Source organism: Ammospiza caudacuta, chromosome 10 (genome assembly GCF_027887145.1).
Source record: "Ammospiza caudacuta isolate bAmmCau1 chromosome 10, bAmmCau1.pri, whole genome shotgun sequence".
NCBI classification, from domain to species: Eukaryota; Metazoa; Chordata; class Aves; order Passeriformes; family Passerellidae; genus Ammospiza; species Ammospiza caudacuta.
The window spans coordinates 9503990-9520586 of NC_080602.1; the positions used below are offsets into that span (position 1 = coordinate 9503990).

The window sequence follows — 16597 nt, forward strand, 5'->3', positions numbered from 1 at the left end:
GTACTCACCAAGGCCCAGGTGAGTGATAATTCCTTGCATGGTGGCTTAGTAGAAGCTGAGTCTCCTGAGCCAGATTCCTTGTGACTGAGGAGGTGCAGTGCCACAAGTGGCTGATAAAAATGTTCTGTCTGTAATACAGGTTAAAAAAGATGAGTTTGGATCAGTTAAAAAGGGTTTTGTCAGGCCTTTGGGGTTCAGCTCTGCTGTGGTGTGACTGGAATCACCAAATATAAAATATATCCAAACACTTGGGTCTGCTGGGTCACTCCCAGGCAGATGCTGCTCTCAGGTCACCCAGGAGAGAACAGCAGCACACTGAGCTGTAGGGGCTCTTTGAACTTCTGTTTAAGACAGGACTTGGATGCATCAGAGCTTTTTATTTTTAATTACTGGAGGGCAGGCTGTGCAGTGCTGAGTTTTATTGCCTGCATGTAAAATGGAGTGGTTTTGTGCCACTTTTCTGGTGCTGCTCTAACTGCTGGTGTAAGGAGGGTACCTTGGGAGTGAGGAAACTGCTGAGGGCTGAAGGAACTCATGCAAACAGCCAAAGGTGTGTTTTTCCTAATGAACAAGTATCACTGCATTGTTATTCTTTAATAAGACATCTCATGAGTGTACAACAAATCCTTTTTTTCTCTCTGACCTGTAGGGACACAGCAGGCCAGGAGAGATTCCGCACAATCACCACAGCTTACTACAGAGGAGCCATGGTGAGTGCTCACACTTCAAAAAAAACCCTAAACACAACTTGTGGAACTGGTTTGTACCTCCTGAGTTTGGGTCCTGTAAGTCTTCCACTGGAGGACTGGATAATTGTGGCTTGAGATGTGGGGAATCAAGTTTGTGGTTTGCTTAGGGGTTTGCTCTCTGTTTTTCCTTTTTCTAATGTGCTGGAGCTCAGTCTAGGCTTGTTTTTTGTGATGAAACTTCCAGCCCTATTGTGTTTTTTAATATAATTAAAATTTCTGCAGATTTTAATGAAATATGCTACCAAACTTTAATCAGATAGGTTTGGGGATTTTTTAACTCCTTTAACACTTGAAGTGTTTCAAAAATGGATAATGAATTATTTTAATATTAAACGTGTGTTTCACTGAATTGCTTTTTCTTCAGCCAGTAGAGAATGCAAAGTCTGGGCTAGAAATACAGTCACCTGCAACACCTACTGTTATGTTTTGCTCCATTGAGAGTGACTTGAAGTCAAATAATTGACTTAGAGCCTGCACCCTTGTGGTACAACACTTGTAATGGTTCTTAATGCTGTGACTTGAGATATTTTATGTTGGGACACCTTTTATTTTGATTTGGTGGTTGCTCCCTGTGCTGCTGTTTTAGGTTCTTTTTGCTTTGTATGAACAGATCTGTGACATTCATGGGCTGTGGGTCCAAATAACTCCACTGTTCCGGAGCACAGGGAGAAATAATAATGGTTGTGGCACTGTGATAGAGCTCTGCAGTGCTTCAGAAGGCTTTGGCAGTGAGCTGGGCTTCTCCCCAGTCCATGGCCAGGGACTTCTGTTGGTCCTATGAGGAATGATTGGAAAGGCCTCAGGAAATGGAGGTGAACCCTGCGTTGTCCTTACTGCAGTGGCTCTGTGGTTTGCCATGCTTTGCTCAGATCCCATGGCAGATCCCATGGCAGAGCATGTCCAGAGCTGCTGGAAGGAGCTGAAGCTCCTGGGAGAGCCCCAGGGTTGAAAGTTCCTGCTGGCCCCAGCAGATTGGAGCTGCCAGGTTTGGTGTCCTGGACTGCTTAAAGCTGCTGCATTAAATGTGACTTCAACCAGAGAGTCCTGCTGGCTGCTGCAGTAGAATTTCTAAACTTGCCCTGACTATAGGCTAGTAATTAAAAGTATAAGTGGTGTGTTTGACCTCTAACAGTGGCAAAAAATGTTAAATAGTAATATTTTGGGTAAATTGCAAGCCATGGCATAATGCCTTGAGAAAAGACTTACACACCTATAATCCAGTGTTGAATTTTTTTGGAACTAAAATTAAAACTACAGCATACATCAAAAGTCAGCCAATTGTACTAGCTCATCTAACTAGATTTTCCTAACTTTATTTAGGGAATTATGCTGGTGTATGACATCACAAATGAAAAGTCTTTTGACAACATCAAAAATTGGATAAGGAACATAGAAGAGGTAAGTGCTTCATTCCATCTTATGATTTCCCTGGGACAAATAAAAATCAAGTAATTACTCACTTCCATTGCAGTAGCCAGCAGATATGGCCATGCAGCACTTAGGAGTAAAGTGCCTGCTGTTACATTTCCAGAGTAGCCAAATGCCTGTGCATGTGTGCAACCTGCCACACAGGTCATTATAGTACATAGACAAATGCAATCTAGGAGTATTTATTCCAGCCTATTTTAATATTTTAATTGCTTTTTTCAAGAGTCAGCCTCTCTCAGTAATGCCTTCCCATTAGATAATTTCTGTAAAATAAAATGGTCCGTTGTGGAGGAGTTTGACACACAAGTTTCTTCTCAACAATGATGCACTTTGTTCCTGAGAGATTATTTTTTCTTCTTCCAGCATGCCTCTTCAGATGTAGAAAGAATGATCTTGGGTAACAAGTGTGATATGAATGAAAAAAGACAAGTCTCAAAAGAAAAAGGGGAGAAGGTAAGATTTGGTAGCTCACCCTAATTAGAAGCCTACTTCTTCTAGGATTTTAGCTTCTGGCTGTTAGATATGTTTTAGGCATGTGAGAGAGCATGGGTCTCAAATCTCTTGTTTCAGAAACTTTTATATGTATAGGATGCCAGGTTTGGGGTTGTTTTGGTTTTAAATAGCATTAACTGTCTTCAGGTTTGAATAAACTTAATGGTACTGTTGTCTTGAGGGCAAGACCCTGTCAAGAATGTTGGCCTTTGCTATAGCATGAAATATTCTAGATCTCAATAGAAAGTTTTCTGTATATTTGACCACATTGTACTCAATTCATTCAAGGTGGTTACTTATCCTGGTTATAAGTGCTGCTACTAAAAGTTAAGTAATTAATGAGTTGTTCTACAGAGCAAACAATTGAGGAAGAATCCCACAAACTCTCATGTGCAGCTGAAGTAGTCTGGCTGTTGGTAACACAGCTTATGGGATGATGGCATTGTAGTTTTCTGGTCCACAATCCATATCAAGAAATTCTACCTTAATGTTCTTTTAGAGCCTAAATAAGTATTTTGGTGAGAAATTAATGTCCTTCTTTGGTTTTGTTTTGATTTCATGTGAGGGTATGATGAGTTCTAGTACTTTGTCTAATGGTCTTTAATGTTCTTGCAAGAGAAAATAGAAGTGAAATGTGCTTGGTTTGGTTTTTATAGTTTGTTGTAGCATGCAGCATCTATTCTATTATGAACCTGTGTGAAACATTACTTTTACAAAGGGACTTCAAAACAACTGAAAAACTTTAACCTCTCTTCCAGTTAGCAATTGATTACGGAATCAAATTTTTGGAGACAAGTGCAAAATCCAGCATAAATGTGGAAGAGGTAAGAGATGGGTGCCACACTTGGGTGTTTCCTGAATTACTCCTGGGGAGGTTATGCTCCATGGCCTGCTGGGCTTTCTCACCTCACCTGGGACCTGAAACCCCCACTGCACTCCTGGGTCTGCTGCTATGATCCAGCTGTTTCTGTTTTTCTGGTAGGGCCTGGAATTGTTTTAAAAATGGGTGTTAACAGAGTGGTCCACTATTACTGTAGCAAACAGTTGCCTTTGATGTCTGTGCCTTGCTATTTCAATTTCAAGTCCTTTTGCACAAAGAATAGGTTTAATTTTAGAGCAGTGCCTTGTGCAGGAAATGGGAATCTTTATTTTCAGGGTAACATGCTACTGTGTCACAGAGGTTACTGCCAAATACATGCTGTGCAGATGAGGCTGAAAATTTGTGTATTAACCTGAACACCAGGTCATAAGCTCATGTTAGGGGAGGAAGAAGACTCACAATGCTATTTATAGATTAATAATCTGTTTTCCTGTAAATCAATTTCGTGCTAAACCCACAAGATCCCTGTGAGAGTTTCAGGAAATAGAGTGGGAAGGAAGAGTGGCCCCAGTCCAGTCTATCTCGCTATAAATCACTGCTGTCATCTCAGGGAGGGTGGGGGAGGATCTGAGCTGTGTAACAAGTGTGGACAAAAAAATAACTCTACCAAAGGCCAGTTAAAATAAGATTTATTCATCCAGCAATGTAGACTTGTGTTGTCCTTATACATAATCATTTACAAGTCTTTCTATGGGATTTTTTTCTTTAAAAGTCCTGCAAACACCTACTCAATTCAGCTTGTGTGTCTGACAAGTTAACTAGAAACTGAAGACATTGTTGCTTTAAAATAACAAGAGGGATGTTGTGCCAGCCAGAGGTGGTTTTTTTGTGATTGTGGGGTGATTGTTTTACAGGATAGAGTTAGAAGGGACTGATCTGCATCATGCTGGGCTAGCCTGACCTGATTTTCAGTGTCCTTTTGATTCTTAGAGCAGACTCTGCAAGTGGGGCCATGAGGAGTCAGTAGCAGAGGGGAGACCTGAGTTCCTCTGGAGGGATGACTTGGCTCTGTCATGACATGGCACTTTCATTTTAACCCCTGCATTGCATGAAATACACAACAGCAGTTTGTGCTTTCTCCAAAACGTTTTCCTCTCTGAAGATTTTTTTAAATTGTCACATGAATGGTGAAGAAAGCATTAAAAAATGCAGCTGGTGTAGGCATTTGGCAATCACTAATGATTTGGTTTACTTTCCACCAAATACTTTACTTGCAGGGAATTACACAATTGTGATGTTCTTGGGATCTGAAGTGCATTAATTTATCTGTTGTGATTTATTTACATTAAATGAGTGCCTGTCTTTGGCTATATTCCAAACACAATGAGAGGGGAAGTGTTTATAGTTCTTACATTCTGGAACTGTCCTTTGATTATCAGGGTCTCCAGACAGCCTAAAGTCTTGCTTTTTCCTGCTCCTGGAGAATTGCAGAGCTTTCCTGCTACTGAAGTTTCTTTGCTCCTTCATGCATTGAAATCTGAGATGCTGATATTTGCCAGAGTAATTATTCATGGGTTTGTGTCTTTAATTGAGATACTGGAAGCTTAAATAGCCTTACACATAGTCCAGAGTAAAGCTTTTGGAGGACAGAAAGCAAGCTAACCTTAATGGGAATTCCCAGGCTTGCCCTTCTCAAACCTCTCTGCGTTCCTGATTGTGATGCACATTTCAGTTTGGGGGGAAATAAAAACAGGATTAGTAAATGCAGCCTTGTCTTCAGCTGATTTTTCTTTCTCCCTCCAGAGGTATGCAATGGGGAGATCTGTTCATTTGCTTCAAAGATTGGCAAGATGGACACTAAAAATAAATATTTTTTTTCTTCTAAATCACTTTTGCTGAAGTTTTAAATATACAGATATTGTACATAGAGTGTCTTGCAACTCAAAGTGCTTCTAGTGACCTACAGAACACTGTATTGTTAATGTGTCTGGCTAGCCCAAGTTTATCATGTCCTTAATGTGTCTTGTGACTAACTCTTGTTTGTTTTTTCTTTATTTCCCCTCCTCACCAGGCGTTTTTCACACTTGCACGAGACATTATGACAAAGCTCAACAGAAAAATGGTTTGTATTTCCAATTAGCATACAAACTAGATACAGTGAGAGTACAGCTATCATAATACTGAGTAGTAGCCCTACCAAAATCTCCTGGGGATTGCATTAGTTACTAGATAAAATTTGAGCAAGCAGTGATTTATCATGCTTTATTACACATGAGTGCATAACTATTCATTATTTTGCATGAACATTCACACTGGGCAGCCTGAAACTGATGTGTTGTTCTAAAATGCAATACTGTGATCTGTGTTTTATTGTGTAGTCCCTTTTCCAGCTAATTCTTGAGATCTGGATTGTTATGTAAATGTTAATTTTTTTGCCAAGTGCTTAATGAAGTCTGGATAACTGAGGAGCTCATGTTGCATCAGATCTCTGCTCTGATTATTGCTTTGCAAGCAGAGGAAGTGGGAAGGGAGACTAGGAAAGCTAGAGATACTATTTTCTGCATTTTGTGATGTTGACACTCTTTTCTCTTTCAGAATGACAACAGTTCATCGGGGGCAGGTGGGCCAGTAAAAATAACAGAAAATCGATCTAAGAAGAGCAGCTTCTTTCGATGCACGCTACTTTGATGAACTTCTAATGATAAGACTGCAGCACACTTAGAACCTTTTCTGCTTCTTTGAAAGCACAGGGTCACAAAGCCTCAGAAATAATACCACCAAGCTGCTGCTGAGAGCTCCATTGAACGTAGACTGCGATACACAAATACCAAGTGGATTTTGCTCACTAAGCCTATTGACCTGTCAGGCTCTTCTTTCTCAGATATGGAAGCTATGAAGTGGAGACACAAATGCAAGATTTAACTTGTTTTCCTTTTTTACTTTCTGTTTTATTGCCTGTTGCAAAAGCTGCTATGTTTCTTTTAACTTTGCACATCCATATTGGCCTCTTACTGCCTGTTACAGCACAATCTTACATTTGTATTTGCACAGTTTGACTTGTAAGATTCCTAACAGATTTGTGCACAGTTTTATTTCTCTTTTTAAACAAATTTATTTTCAAGCAGAAGAGCCAGGGGAAAAATTAAGTCTCGTTTCCATTATTTTCTATGCTGTATACTCGTGGCCATGCAGTATGGATGTTGTTGCTCTAGTGATGAGAATTATTGTAACAATTGGCATTTAACAAATTTGTCCAGATTTTGTCTCTTAGATGCACAAATCTGTTTATGCAGAAGCTGTGGCTTCTATTCTGAATGTAGTATGCTTTTCTTTCTTTACCAGACTTAGCAAAGTTGTGTTCTGAATTGCCAGTCACTGTCTGATTCACAGATGCACCTTTCAGTTGTTTGAATAAACACAGTGTCTTTCCTCACCTAACTTCCCTTTGTTAGCTCAGACTGTCTGCTCCTTGTTTTGTTTCTGATGAGGAAGCACACTCTGGATTTGAAATCATCACCACAAATTGGCCTCATCACTATCACTTAAGTGGCTTGTGGAAGCTGAATGCATGAGTTTTGAGTAACCTCTTTGTGGATTCACTTGTTCAGAAATGACTGCTTCTAAAGGTGACTTCCATTTCTACTCTTAATTCTAAGGATAGTTTGTTAATGTCTGTAAGCATTGGCACTAAGGAAGCCTCTCATTAGGGCTATAATGTACTCCTAGTTTGCAGTTAATGCTGAATGTGTGTCTTTGGTCTGCTCGAGCAGTTGTTTTTTCATCAAAAACTGGTACAGTGACCTAGACTGTTAGAAGCAGAGGTGAAACATAGTTGCCTTTTTTTACTCAACTGAGCATTGTATAACCTAGTCTTTGTTCTACTACTTTTTTATTGTCTTCTGAGAAATTTCCTCAATGAGCAATTAAAACAGGTGCTTTAGTTCTGTTGGTGTGCCAAACGTGGACCATTGTAAGCTTTAACTCCAAGTTTGTGTCCAGCATATTTGCTGTTAGGGGATGGGCGTGTTCTGTCATTGTCAAAGGAAATGTCTGACATGCTTTTGCTTCACTTGGTTGTCTGGAGTTGTAAACAGTGAGTTAGTTGTTACCACAGAGAACCATTTTGTTGTGTCAGGTACTGAATTTGTCATCTCTGGGTCTGTTTGAAATAGTTTGAAAGCAAACAGGCCGATAGCATTAGATGTAAAGCTTTTGATTTTAAAGGGTTTATCCTTAGTAGCTGGTTCCATAAAGTTTTAGGTGGTTATCAGCCTGTCCCCACACGTAGTTTAATAGAAGTAGTTCTTGTAACTAGATGGTGGATCTCATAAACTGCTGTTGCTGCACTAGAACAGAGAAACCTTCATGGCAACAAGGTTTAGTGAAAAAACAAAGCAACCCTAACTGCTCTGTTGTCTACCCTTGATGTTTTTCTTGGACAGGCTAAAGCAGTTATGTTTTCTGTATGGTTAAAAAAAAGTGCTTCTATACAGAAAGTGTTGTGACACCAATTATGAATGTTGTTTATTTTCAGTAATTTACCTCTGACTTACTTGGTGTCGTAATACTTTGATTTTTATCTCAGGGGTTGTCTGCAAACCAAAACTGACATGTTCTGTGTTTGGCACTGTTTACAGAATGCTTTGTATTGTTTTTCCTGTCTTCACTGTGTGGTTAAATGTTCATTCAATATTAGTCTCCATGAACTTCCCTTTGAAAGAGCCTGTAAGTAGTAGAGTCTATGAAGTGCTTCTTGAAGCAGCAGCGAATTGGGGTATCTGCTCTGTACGGGGGAGGGTGGGAGGGAGAAAAGAACTTGCTATTTTCTTACATTTAGCTGTGCTAAACTGTACATAAATGTGAGGTAAGACCATAGGAAATTCACTTTATGCATGAGAAAGTACTGCAGTAAATATTTCCCTTTGCTTATTGTTCGTGTACAGTTCATCTTTTTCTATTTGTAGAAGAATTTAATGCAATTTTGTTGTCATCTGCTGAAACTGAAGAATTCTAATTTCATGTGATCTTATGGATAAGGTAAAATGCAGATTTCTTTCTTTATGTCTTTGCCCCCACCCCACTTCTCCAGCAGTATTAAATGGCTGAGTGGCTGCACTTTATCAGTGTGCTAACTTTTGGTCAGTAGAGACCTTTCTGTGTACAGTCTGCCCTGTCAGACGTGGGAAAATGTGCTGTATCTTAGCATGCAAATCAGCTGTATGTTTTACTGGGATATTTTAGCTCTGGTTTCCTCTAGACAAGCGGGTGATGATGATGGTATGTCCTGCCTAGGCATCAGATGCTGGCTATTACAGGCTTTTCTAATATCACTATGATTGTTTTGTGCAGTCTCTGTTGTTACTTTGCTCAAGACTATATAATCTTAAGTTTTGAAGGACTCTTAACTATACCTCAGTCAACTAGTTAGTACTCCAATGCCCATTAGAATGAAAGTCATATACTTACTATTCACTTAGCAGCAAATGTATTTCTGTTTTCTTCCAGAAATTGCCATTAACCTTTCAGGAAAGCAGACTTTTTTTGGTAGATTTCAATAAAACAAAAATGCTGCTTATGCTTTGGAGTTTTAGGAGAACTTTTCCTCAGCCCCATGCCTGTGCACTATATCTTGACCTATGTTTTTCTAAATGGTTTTTAAAAAAAAAAAAGCCAAATGAAAAACAAACTGGTCTCAGTGCTTTGCAATTTTAGCTTTCAGTCTGTGCTCAGCAAAACATGCACAAGAATTTTTTGTTGAGTGTATATAGAATGTGTTATTGACTTATCTGGGAGTTCTAATATTGCTAAAGCTTAAACCACTCATGAAACTTAATGCAGCTCACTTTTCTCTTTGGGGGACAGTCTCAAAAATGCTGATTGACTTTTCAGACCTGTAGCTCTTTTCACAGAAAATATTTCCCATTGTGACTTTGTCATACTAGTCTGCTGAAGTTAAGAGAATTACGTGGATCATTTTCACAAGTGAATAAAGTCTTGAATGTACATATCACATTAAAATATTGTGAAAGCATAATGATTTGAAAGTCCATCAATAATATGTAAAATGCATAAATGTGTTATTTGTGAAAATGCATCTGTTGTTGGGTTACCTGTTAATGTAACAGAATTCTTGCAATGTTAAACTTGCTAAGGATTGGTCTGTAGGTAATAATAGGTCTTTTTTCTCCTCTGTTCATTGAACTGCTTATACCATTCTCACTCTTACAAATAAAACTTGTATTTCTTTCTTCCAAAAAAGCAGGATTTACATTGATTTTTCTTGTTTCTGGTGAATATAACTATTTCAGTGCATTCCTATGGCCTTACAAACATTTTTGCAAATAAAACTTCAATTACCATTATTTTAATGCTATATAGCTACTAAATTCAGAATAAAAAGTATAGTCCTTGAGAAAATGCTTAATTTTGAAATAGAAGTGTTCTGCTGTGTGTGTTTAAGCACATTTTACCTCTGGTATAAAGGTGTAATGTGAAAAGCTCCTGCAGATAAAAGTGAACTTGTCATGTGGTTAACTTGTAAACCTAATCATTAAATGTGTATTGATGTATATAGATAAAAAAAAAACCAAACCCAGCTCCTAAGAAAACCTTCATAGTCCAATAGTTTTATTATTTCATGTGAACTTTTTTACAATGTGTGTCTCAAATAAAAGTTACATAATGAAAAGTATTTTGGAGTATTTTGTATGAAATATTCCATGTAGTTTTTATACAGTTGGCATTTCCACTCTACTTTTGATACAGTTGTTGTGGAAAGGTGTCCTGCTGGGTTGTATATGTAAAGTTTAGTTTAAGTAGTGATGAACCACAAGGGTTTTTGCCTGTCTTTGTTGTTCCTAAACTTCACTGTTCTTTAGAGCTGTCTAGAAAAATCTTTTATTTCTGTAGTGATTGCTTAAATCCAACTATATTGGTTTGATGACCTTCAGTTTCCTAGGAAACCATTCTTCCAAACATTTAGTGTCATGAAATGCCCTTTTAAAGTGACTTCTAAGCAATGCCTGTAAAGGTAACATGAGACACAATTTCCAATTTGGTTAAGAATTATCTACTGACTTAAATTGTTATCATTCTCCTTTTTTTGGTTATTGTTTTAAATCAGCATTATTTGAAAGGTATGACTCTGAAATAACCTGGAGCACAAATATTGCATCAATATAGCAAATGTTGTTTGTCCAGTGTCCTTCAACTGAGGAATAAATCCCAAATTGAGGGATTTGGCAAGTACTTGTTGGCTGTTATATTAGCAATAGTTTCTGCCTTCCAAATTGTTGTGATTTGGCAGTAGCTTACCAGTGGTACAAAAATTAGCAAACCTAAGGAAAGAAGGGTTTTATCTACCCAAGAAAGTTAATAGTTGAGACATCCTAAGAAGTAAGTGGCAAACTCAGGGATGACAGACAGTTTCTGAAATGTGTTTTCTGTGTGTTTAAGCATTATCTTACATATCCCCTAGATCTGAATTGGATTTAGATGCTCAGCAGTCATTAAGTCCTCACAGTGGTCAGTGACTTTTTAAGTACATTTGCATTCTGCATTTGTTAAAAGGAAATAGCAGACATACCTACACTACATATAAATGGTGATTTATTACAGCTTCTGTCTGGAGCTATTTTTGGTTGCAGACTAGCAATTATGATACAAATACTGCCCACTTGTAGATCATACGTGTAAGAATGGATCCACTTTTTATAATGTGGTAAATTGCCTTTTTCATAAATTATTCTTTTTCCAACTTGGTTGACCAGTGTCTCTTAAGAATTCTTGAACTATACCAAAGTAATCAATATAAAAAGATTTCATAATAATTTTTCTTTAGAAAGATTCTAATCTCCAAGAGATGAGGTACATAAATGAAGCTTTTAGCTCACCATCTGGAGATTTAAAGAAAGGGCATGGCATGGAATGCCAAACATACTGAAAAGTTTTGCTCTTGTATGTGTTGCAGTTGCTTCAAAAATTTTTTACTGGCTTCAGCAAAGCACATCAGCAAGAAGCTGCTGGTGTGAAGAAAAGCTGCACGAGTTCTGTGCACATAGCTGGTACTTATTGTTAGTTCAGTTTGGGAAATAAAGTTGTAAGTTATGAGCAGGGTATGAGCATTTTCCTCACCTGAGGAATTAACAGGTTTAAAAGATTATGGAAGGTGTGTGTAACTTAAACTGCACTACTGAATACACTGTACTGCCTCCAGAGTGACCAAGAACTCTGTGAACATCCACTAAGTATTGAGAATTTCACCTTAGTTAATCCTAAATATCTTCCTTGAGTAGGTGGCTGAGGTGCCTCACTGCTGTTGGGACCTTTCCTGCCTCTGCCACCCGTCCAGAGGGGTGGGTGACACAGCTCTGTGTGCCAGGGCCTGCTGTTGGCACTGGGCTCTCACATCCCTGGACGTGCTTCCATGCAGGTTTAGGTTCCTTAGGGAAATGCTGCCATTGTGCTCCCTGACCTTTCTGCCGTGGTTTGACACTTTTGTGGAACAGCATGAGGGGATGATGATGCTCCAGAGACACTTCCTGTGGGACAGGGCTGGCAGGGCGCAGGGCTGACGCCCTTCTCTGCTGCATCCTCTCTGTCAGTGCTGCCTCACCCACAGGCTCGTTTCTGTATGCAGTGAAGAAGTGCAGACTCACTTACCCAACTCACTGCAAGTGTAGTGCAAATTATAGAACTTTTTTTTTTTTTTAAGAAAAGGCAAATGTTTGTTTTTATGTTGTTTGCAAATCGTACTGCTACTTTTACTTATTTTTTCTCTTTTTTTTTTCCCCTTTTTTTTCCCCTCCAGGCAACATAGGAACTAACTAGCTCTGGTCTGTATTGTAGATGAAGGACAGAATTTCTTCAACAAGGCTGAACAACTCCTGTCCCTGTCTTAATGCTGCCGAATGCTTCTTCTGAGCTTCCTCACCCAAACTGCAATGACTTTGTAACCCTCACACTTGTGCACTGAACCAATAAAACACAGGCAAAAGGCAACCACATGTGTCTTATGTACTGTTTATATGTAATTTTCCAGAACAGCCCTGGTAGATGTACATGAAATTAGGAAATGGCTGAGCAGCTCCTTGTGCCAGCTGTGAGGAGGGACCGGCCTTTAAAACGAGGTCTTGATTAATTAATTGAGTTCTGCTGTTTGGGCTGACAGGGCCGCGTTACCGGGCCTTCGTTTGCTTCAAGGGAGGGCAGGGAGAAGCCCAGTGCTGTACGAGGCTGGGCCGGAGCTCTTCCCCTTCCTCGGCTCCCGCGTAGGAGTGGCGAGACCCCGGCCCACCTCTGTGAGGGGATGGCGGCAAGGCCTCGCTGCCTGTCCCAGTGAGGGGATCAGCGGTGAGACCCCGGCCCGCCTCGCTGAGGGGACCGGCGGTGAGACCCCGGCCCGCCTCGCTGAGGGGACCGGCGGTGAGGCCTCGCTGCCTGTCCCGGTGAGGGGATCAGCGGCGAGACCCCGGCCTGCCTCGCTGAGGGGATGGCGGCGAGACCCGGGCCCACCTCTGTGAGGGGATGGCGGTGAGACCTCGGCCCGCCTCGCTGAGGGGATGGCGGTGAGGACCCCCCCTGCCGTGTCCCGGTGAGGGGATCAGCGGTGAGACCCCCGTGCCCATCCCGGTGAGGAGACCGGCGGTGAGGAGACCGGCGGTGAGGCCGCCCTGCCGTGTCTCAGTGGTGAGACCCCCGTGCCCATCCCGTGAGGGGACCAGCGGTGAGGCCTCCGTGCCATCCCGGTGAGGAGACCGGCGGTGAGACCGCCCTGCCCATCCCCTGAGGGGACCGACGGTGAGGCCCCCCCTGCCGTGTCCCGGTAAGGGGATCAGCGGTGAGACCCCCGTGCCCATCCCCTGAGGGGACCGGCGGTGAGGCCCCTTTCCCACCCCGCTGAGGGAGCCAGCGCGGCCCCCGGGCCGCCCGCGCCCCCTGGCACTGTGGGGCGGGCGGGGCTGCGGGCGGTGCCGGCGGCAGCCGCTCCCCGGGGCAGGCAGGGCGGGAAGGAGCGGCGGCCCCGGTCGGGGCAGAGGGCCCGGGGGCCGCACGGACTCTCCGCGGAGAGGAGGCCCCGGATGGGGATGAGGATGGGGAAGGGTCCGAGATGGCGAGGGCGCCTCCCGCCCGCCCCGGCCTCTCCTCCGCGATAATAGAGAACTTAGGAATCGTCATTTAAAAACGTAACTCTATTCCTTAACCCTTGAACTTTCTCTCATAGGGAGGGCCACCTTTTGGAAAGCAAGAGAATTTAAAACGAAGTTTATATTTTATTTCTCTCTGAGGGTATCATTTTAACGTGCCCTGCTTTTTAGGGTAAGACACCCTAAGAATTAACAGCGGTGTGGTTTGCTGGAGAGCTGTTCCTTGTTATTTATTAAATACACATGGAAAGCCAAGAACAAAAGAGGAAACTGGTGAAAATTGCCTGCGCCACCTCTTTCGCTCTTTCAGTTTTTGTATAGCAATTCCGATAGGAAAAGCCCTCCTCGACAGTCCTGCAGAGGGCACATGGCCGCGGCTTGAGAAAAAGGTTAGTAAGGCTTTGTCCAATATGCTCCTTCAACAAAATCATAGAGGAATAATAATATAAAACCTAATAAATATTTTGCTTTTGTCTATAATTTTCTAGTGGATGAATTCCTGAGATAATTTATGCAATTATTCTGCAATCTGTACAGAAGCAGGTAAGTTGAGTAAAGTAGCTTAGAAGTGTTCTGTGCTGGCAGCCTTTAGGCAATCTGCTGGAAAAGTGAAATAAATGCACAGGATCATGGGTGTCTGTGCAAATATGAGGTGTGATTATCAATTGAAGAGAAGGGGCTGCTATTTGAATTTATCAGTGAAAAATGAGATGCATCCAATTTTTATTCATAAGTTTTGACAGCTGTGTGTGTTACTAACTGATAGAAGCCTCTTTTGTAAGCTATTGTTGCCACTGCTTAAAAACCATTTGTTGTTCCTGTGAAGATACTTGGGTCAGTAGTATGTAACTATTAAATTTATATTGTGTGTGCTTCCAAAATATTTCAACCTACTAAAGACCAGAGTTACCTAGTTTGGTAGAAAAATAATCCTTGAGTACAATACTTGACTTTCAATTCCTTGTTCCATAGAGGGTGTTCTGGCATTTATGCTTATTTTTACATTTACTTCTGGTAATGTTGCCAAACTTGACTGCATGGTGTTGAGAGGAAGTAAAAGAAGTGACAGCTTTTCTGGTTTCTCATTGTGTGAGTCACTAGATGGTGCCATTTCACTTCTCTTGAATCAGAAACTATCTGACATTATTTTTAGTAACAGTTGTTGGTTGTGTTTTCAAAAGAAAACTACTGATCTTCTGAATTCTTTTTTTTTAAACTGTTTTTTTTTTCTGAGACTATGCAATATAGACGTTTTGAGTTAATCAAACTAATATATTCATGAAAGTGTACAAAATTTTAAAGTTCTGATCTTTTAAATTGTCATCAACTTTCATTTTTACATTCTATTACATGTTTTACTGATCTAACAATGAGTCCAGACTTGACAAAAATACACATTTTAAATGCAGAATTGTTTGAGGCTCTTTAAGTATCTGCAGCTAATGTGAATCAGTGATGTGAAGAGGTCATGGGGCATTCCCCATGGGGTCTTTCATAATTTTTACAGGACACAGCCTCCTTTTAGTCCTGATTTCCTGGCCACATTTTCCCTCCCTCTTTCCCCACTGGCTGAGGTACTTGAGAGGTACAGACTCCCCAAAAAGCCCAATACTTAAAACCCCCTTTTAATGTATAACCCCCTCCAAACCCCATTTTTCTTCTTCCTTGTGTCTCTGTTATTTTTCTCTAAATCCAGAGATTTTGCACAGTCTCAAGTGAGTAACAGTGTGTGTCAATGAGTGGAATTCCTATGGAATTTATGGTTCCCCCATTGCTTCTTTCACCTCTCTGTATCAGGCCTTATCTGCCATGAGGGCCACAGTTTGTTTATAAAGACACCTCCTGCTCATTGCTTTCAATCCCTCCTCTTCTTATTTTCCTCAATAATTGTTTTTACAAACCTTATTCATCACTGACTTGCTGTTCCTGGGGCCTTTTTGCTTTTGCAATTATTTGCAGTGACACCATTTTCTGTCCTTTTGTAGCCATTTCTGGATCTGTAGGCATGGCTACTACCTGCATCCCTCTGATCACATACTGAATAAGTTGCACTAAGCAAGGGATGGTAAAAAGATGAGAGTTGCTACAGCATATAAGAGGGAAAAAAAAAGCATTCTTTTAACCCACCATGAAAATGTGTCCCATTTCCATCCTTTCCATGTTTGGATGGTACATGAGCTAACTTTCTTATTCCCTTTGCTGTTTGCTTTACCACTTTTCCATGGTCATCTATTTGCAAATGGCACTTTGAGTCATTTAATTTGCCACACACTTCCCCTTCTTCTGCTAATAGATAATTTACTGCCATTGAAATATTGCACTACTCATCTGAGTGGATTGGTCAGCAAAATGGTCAAGGCTGTAGCTGACTGGTTGGTAATTATTTCAAGGACAGCTTGTAACCTAATGATCTGATTTATGTATAAATGTGTTCCCTGCCACCTGATATTATTCATTAGGACTCCATGGTGTTGTATAATTTGCTCAGGTGGCCATTCATCTTTTCCCCACTTCTGGGTGCTCCTTCCAGCCAGGACTGCATCAATTGACTGCTTTTCTCTGATTAGATCATCACATATCCTGATTCCTGACTGATTTCCCTGAATTGTGACAGCAGAAAGAACAACAGTCCAATATACCCTACACAACCAGTTTGGAGGTAACCTGTGATGGGCATGTTGGCCACAAATCCAGTAATGCCCAACCTCCTGGGCATGGATTGCCCTTCATTACCTCTGCCAAAATACCTCAACATTCTCCCAAGGGATTCTTTGTAGATATCTCAGGATCATCATCCCTTTCTCCAGGACCCCTCCCTGGCTTTAACTGTGGACTGGCCCCTTCTGTGTAGGAGCAAATGTTGAGCCTTGCATTACTGGAAGTGCTGTGCAACCTTTGCTTGGTTAGTTCCTGAATGAGAATGTGTTTTCATGGGAAGGAAAAACACACATCTCCACTGTTGG

General features: G+C 41.0%; 1 protein-coding gene across 4 annotated transcripts in view; it reads left to right on the top strand.

Moving 5' to 3' along the window:
* Window positions 1–12488, top strand: part of RAB8B (RAB8B, member RAS oncogene family) — a 29245-nt gene extending 16757 nt beyond the window's left edge. Inside the window, exons 3-10 of one of the 4 annotated variants that reach the window (XM_058811048.1) lie at window positions 650–710; window positions 2070–2147; window positions 2541–2630; window positions 3428–3493; window positions 5561–5611; window positions 6085–6109; window positions 8454–8526; window positions 12299–12488. In XM_058811048.1, coding sequence (XP_058667031.1) covers window positions 650–710; window positions 2070–2147; window positions 2541–2630; window positions 3428–3493; window positions 5561–5611; window positions 6085–6109; window positions 8454–8503 — 421 coding nt within the window. In that variant the 3' untranslated portion in view covers window positions 8504–8526; window positions 12299–12488. Of the gene's footprint in view, window positions 1–649; window positions 711–2069; window positions 2148–2540; window positions 2631–3427; window positions 3494–5560; window positions 5612–6084; window positions 10253–12298 lie in introns of those variants that run through there. The other 3 variants (XR_009275099.1, XM_058811047.1, XM_058811046.1) reach the window with 3 other exon arrangements.
* Window positions 12489–16597: the final 4109 nt, after the last annotated feature.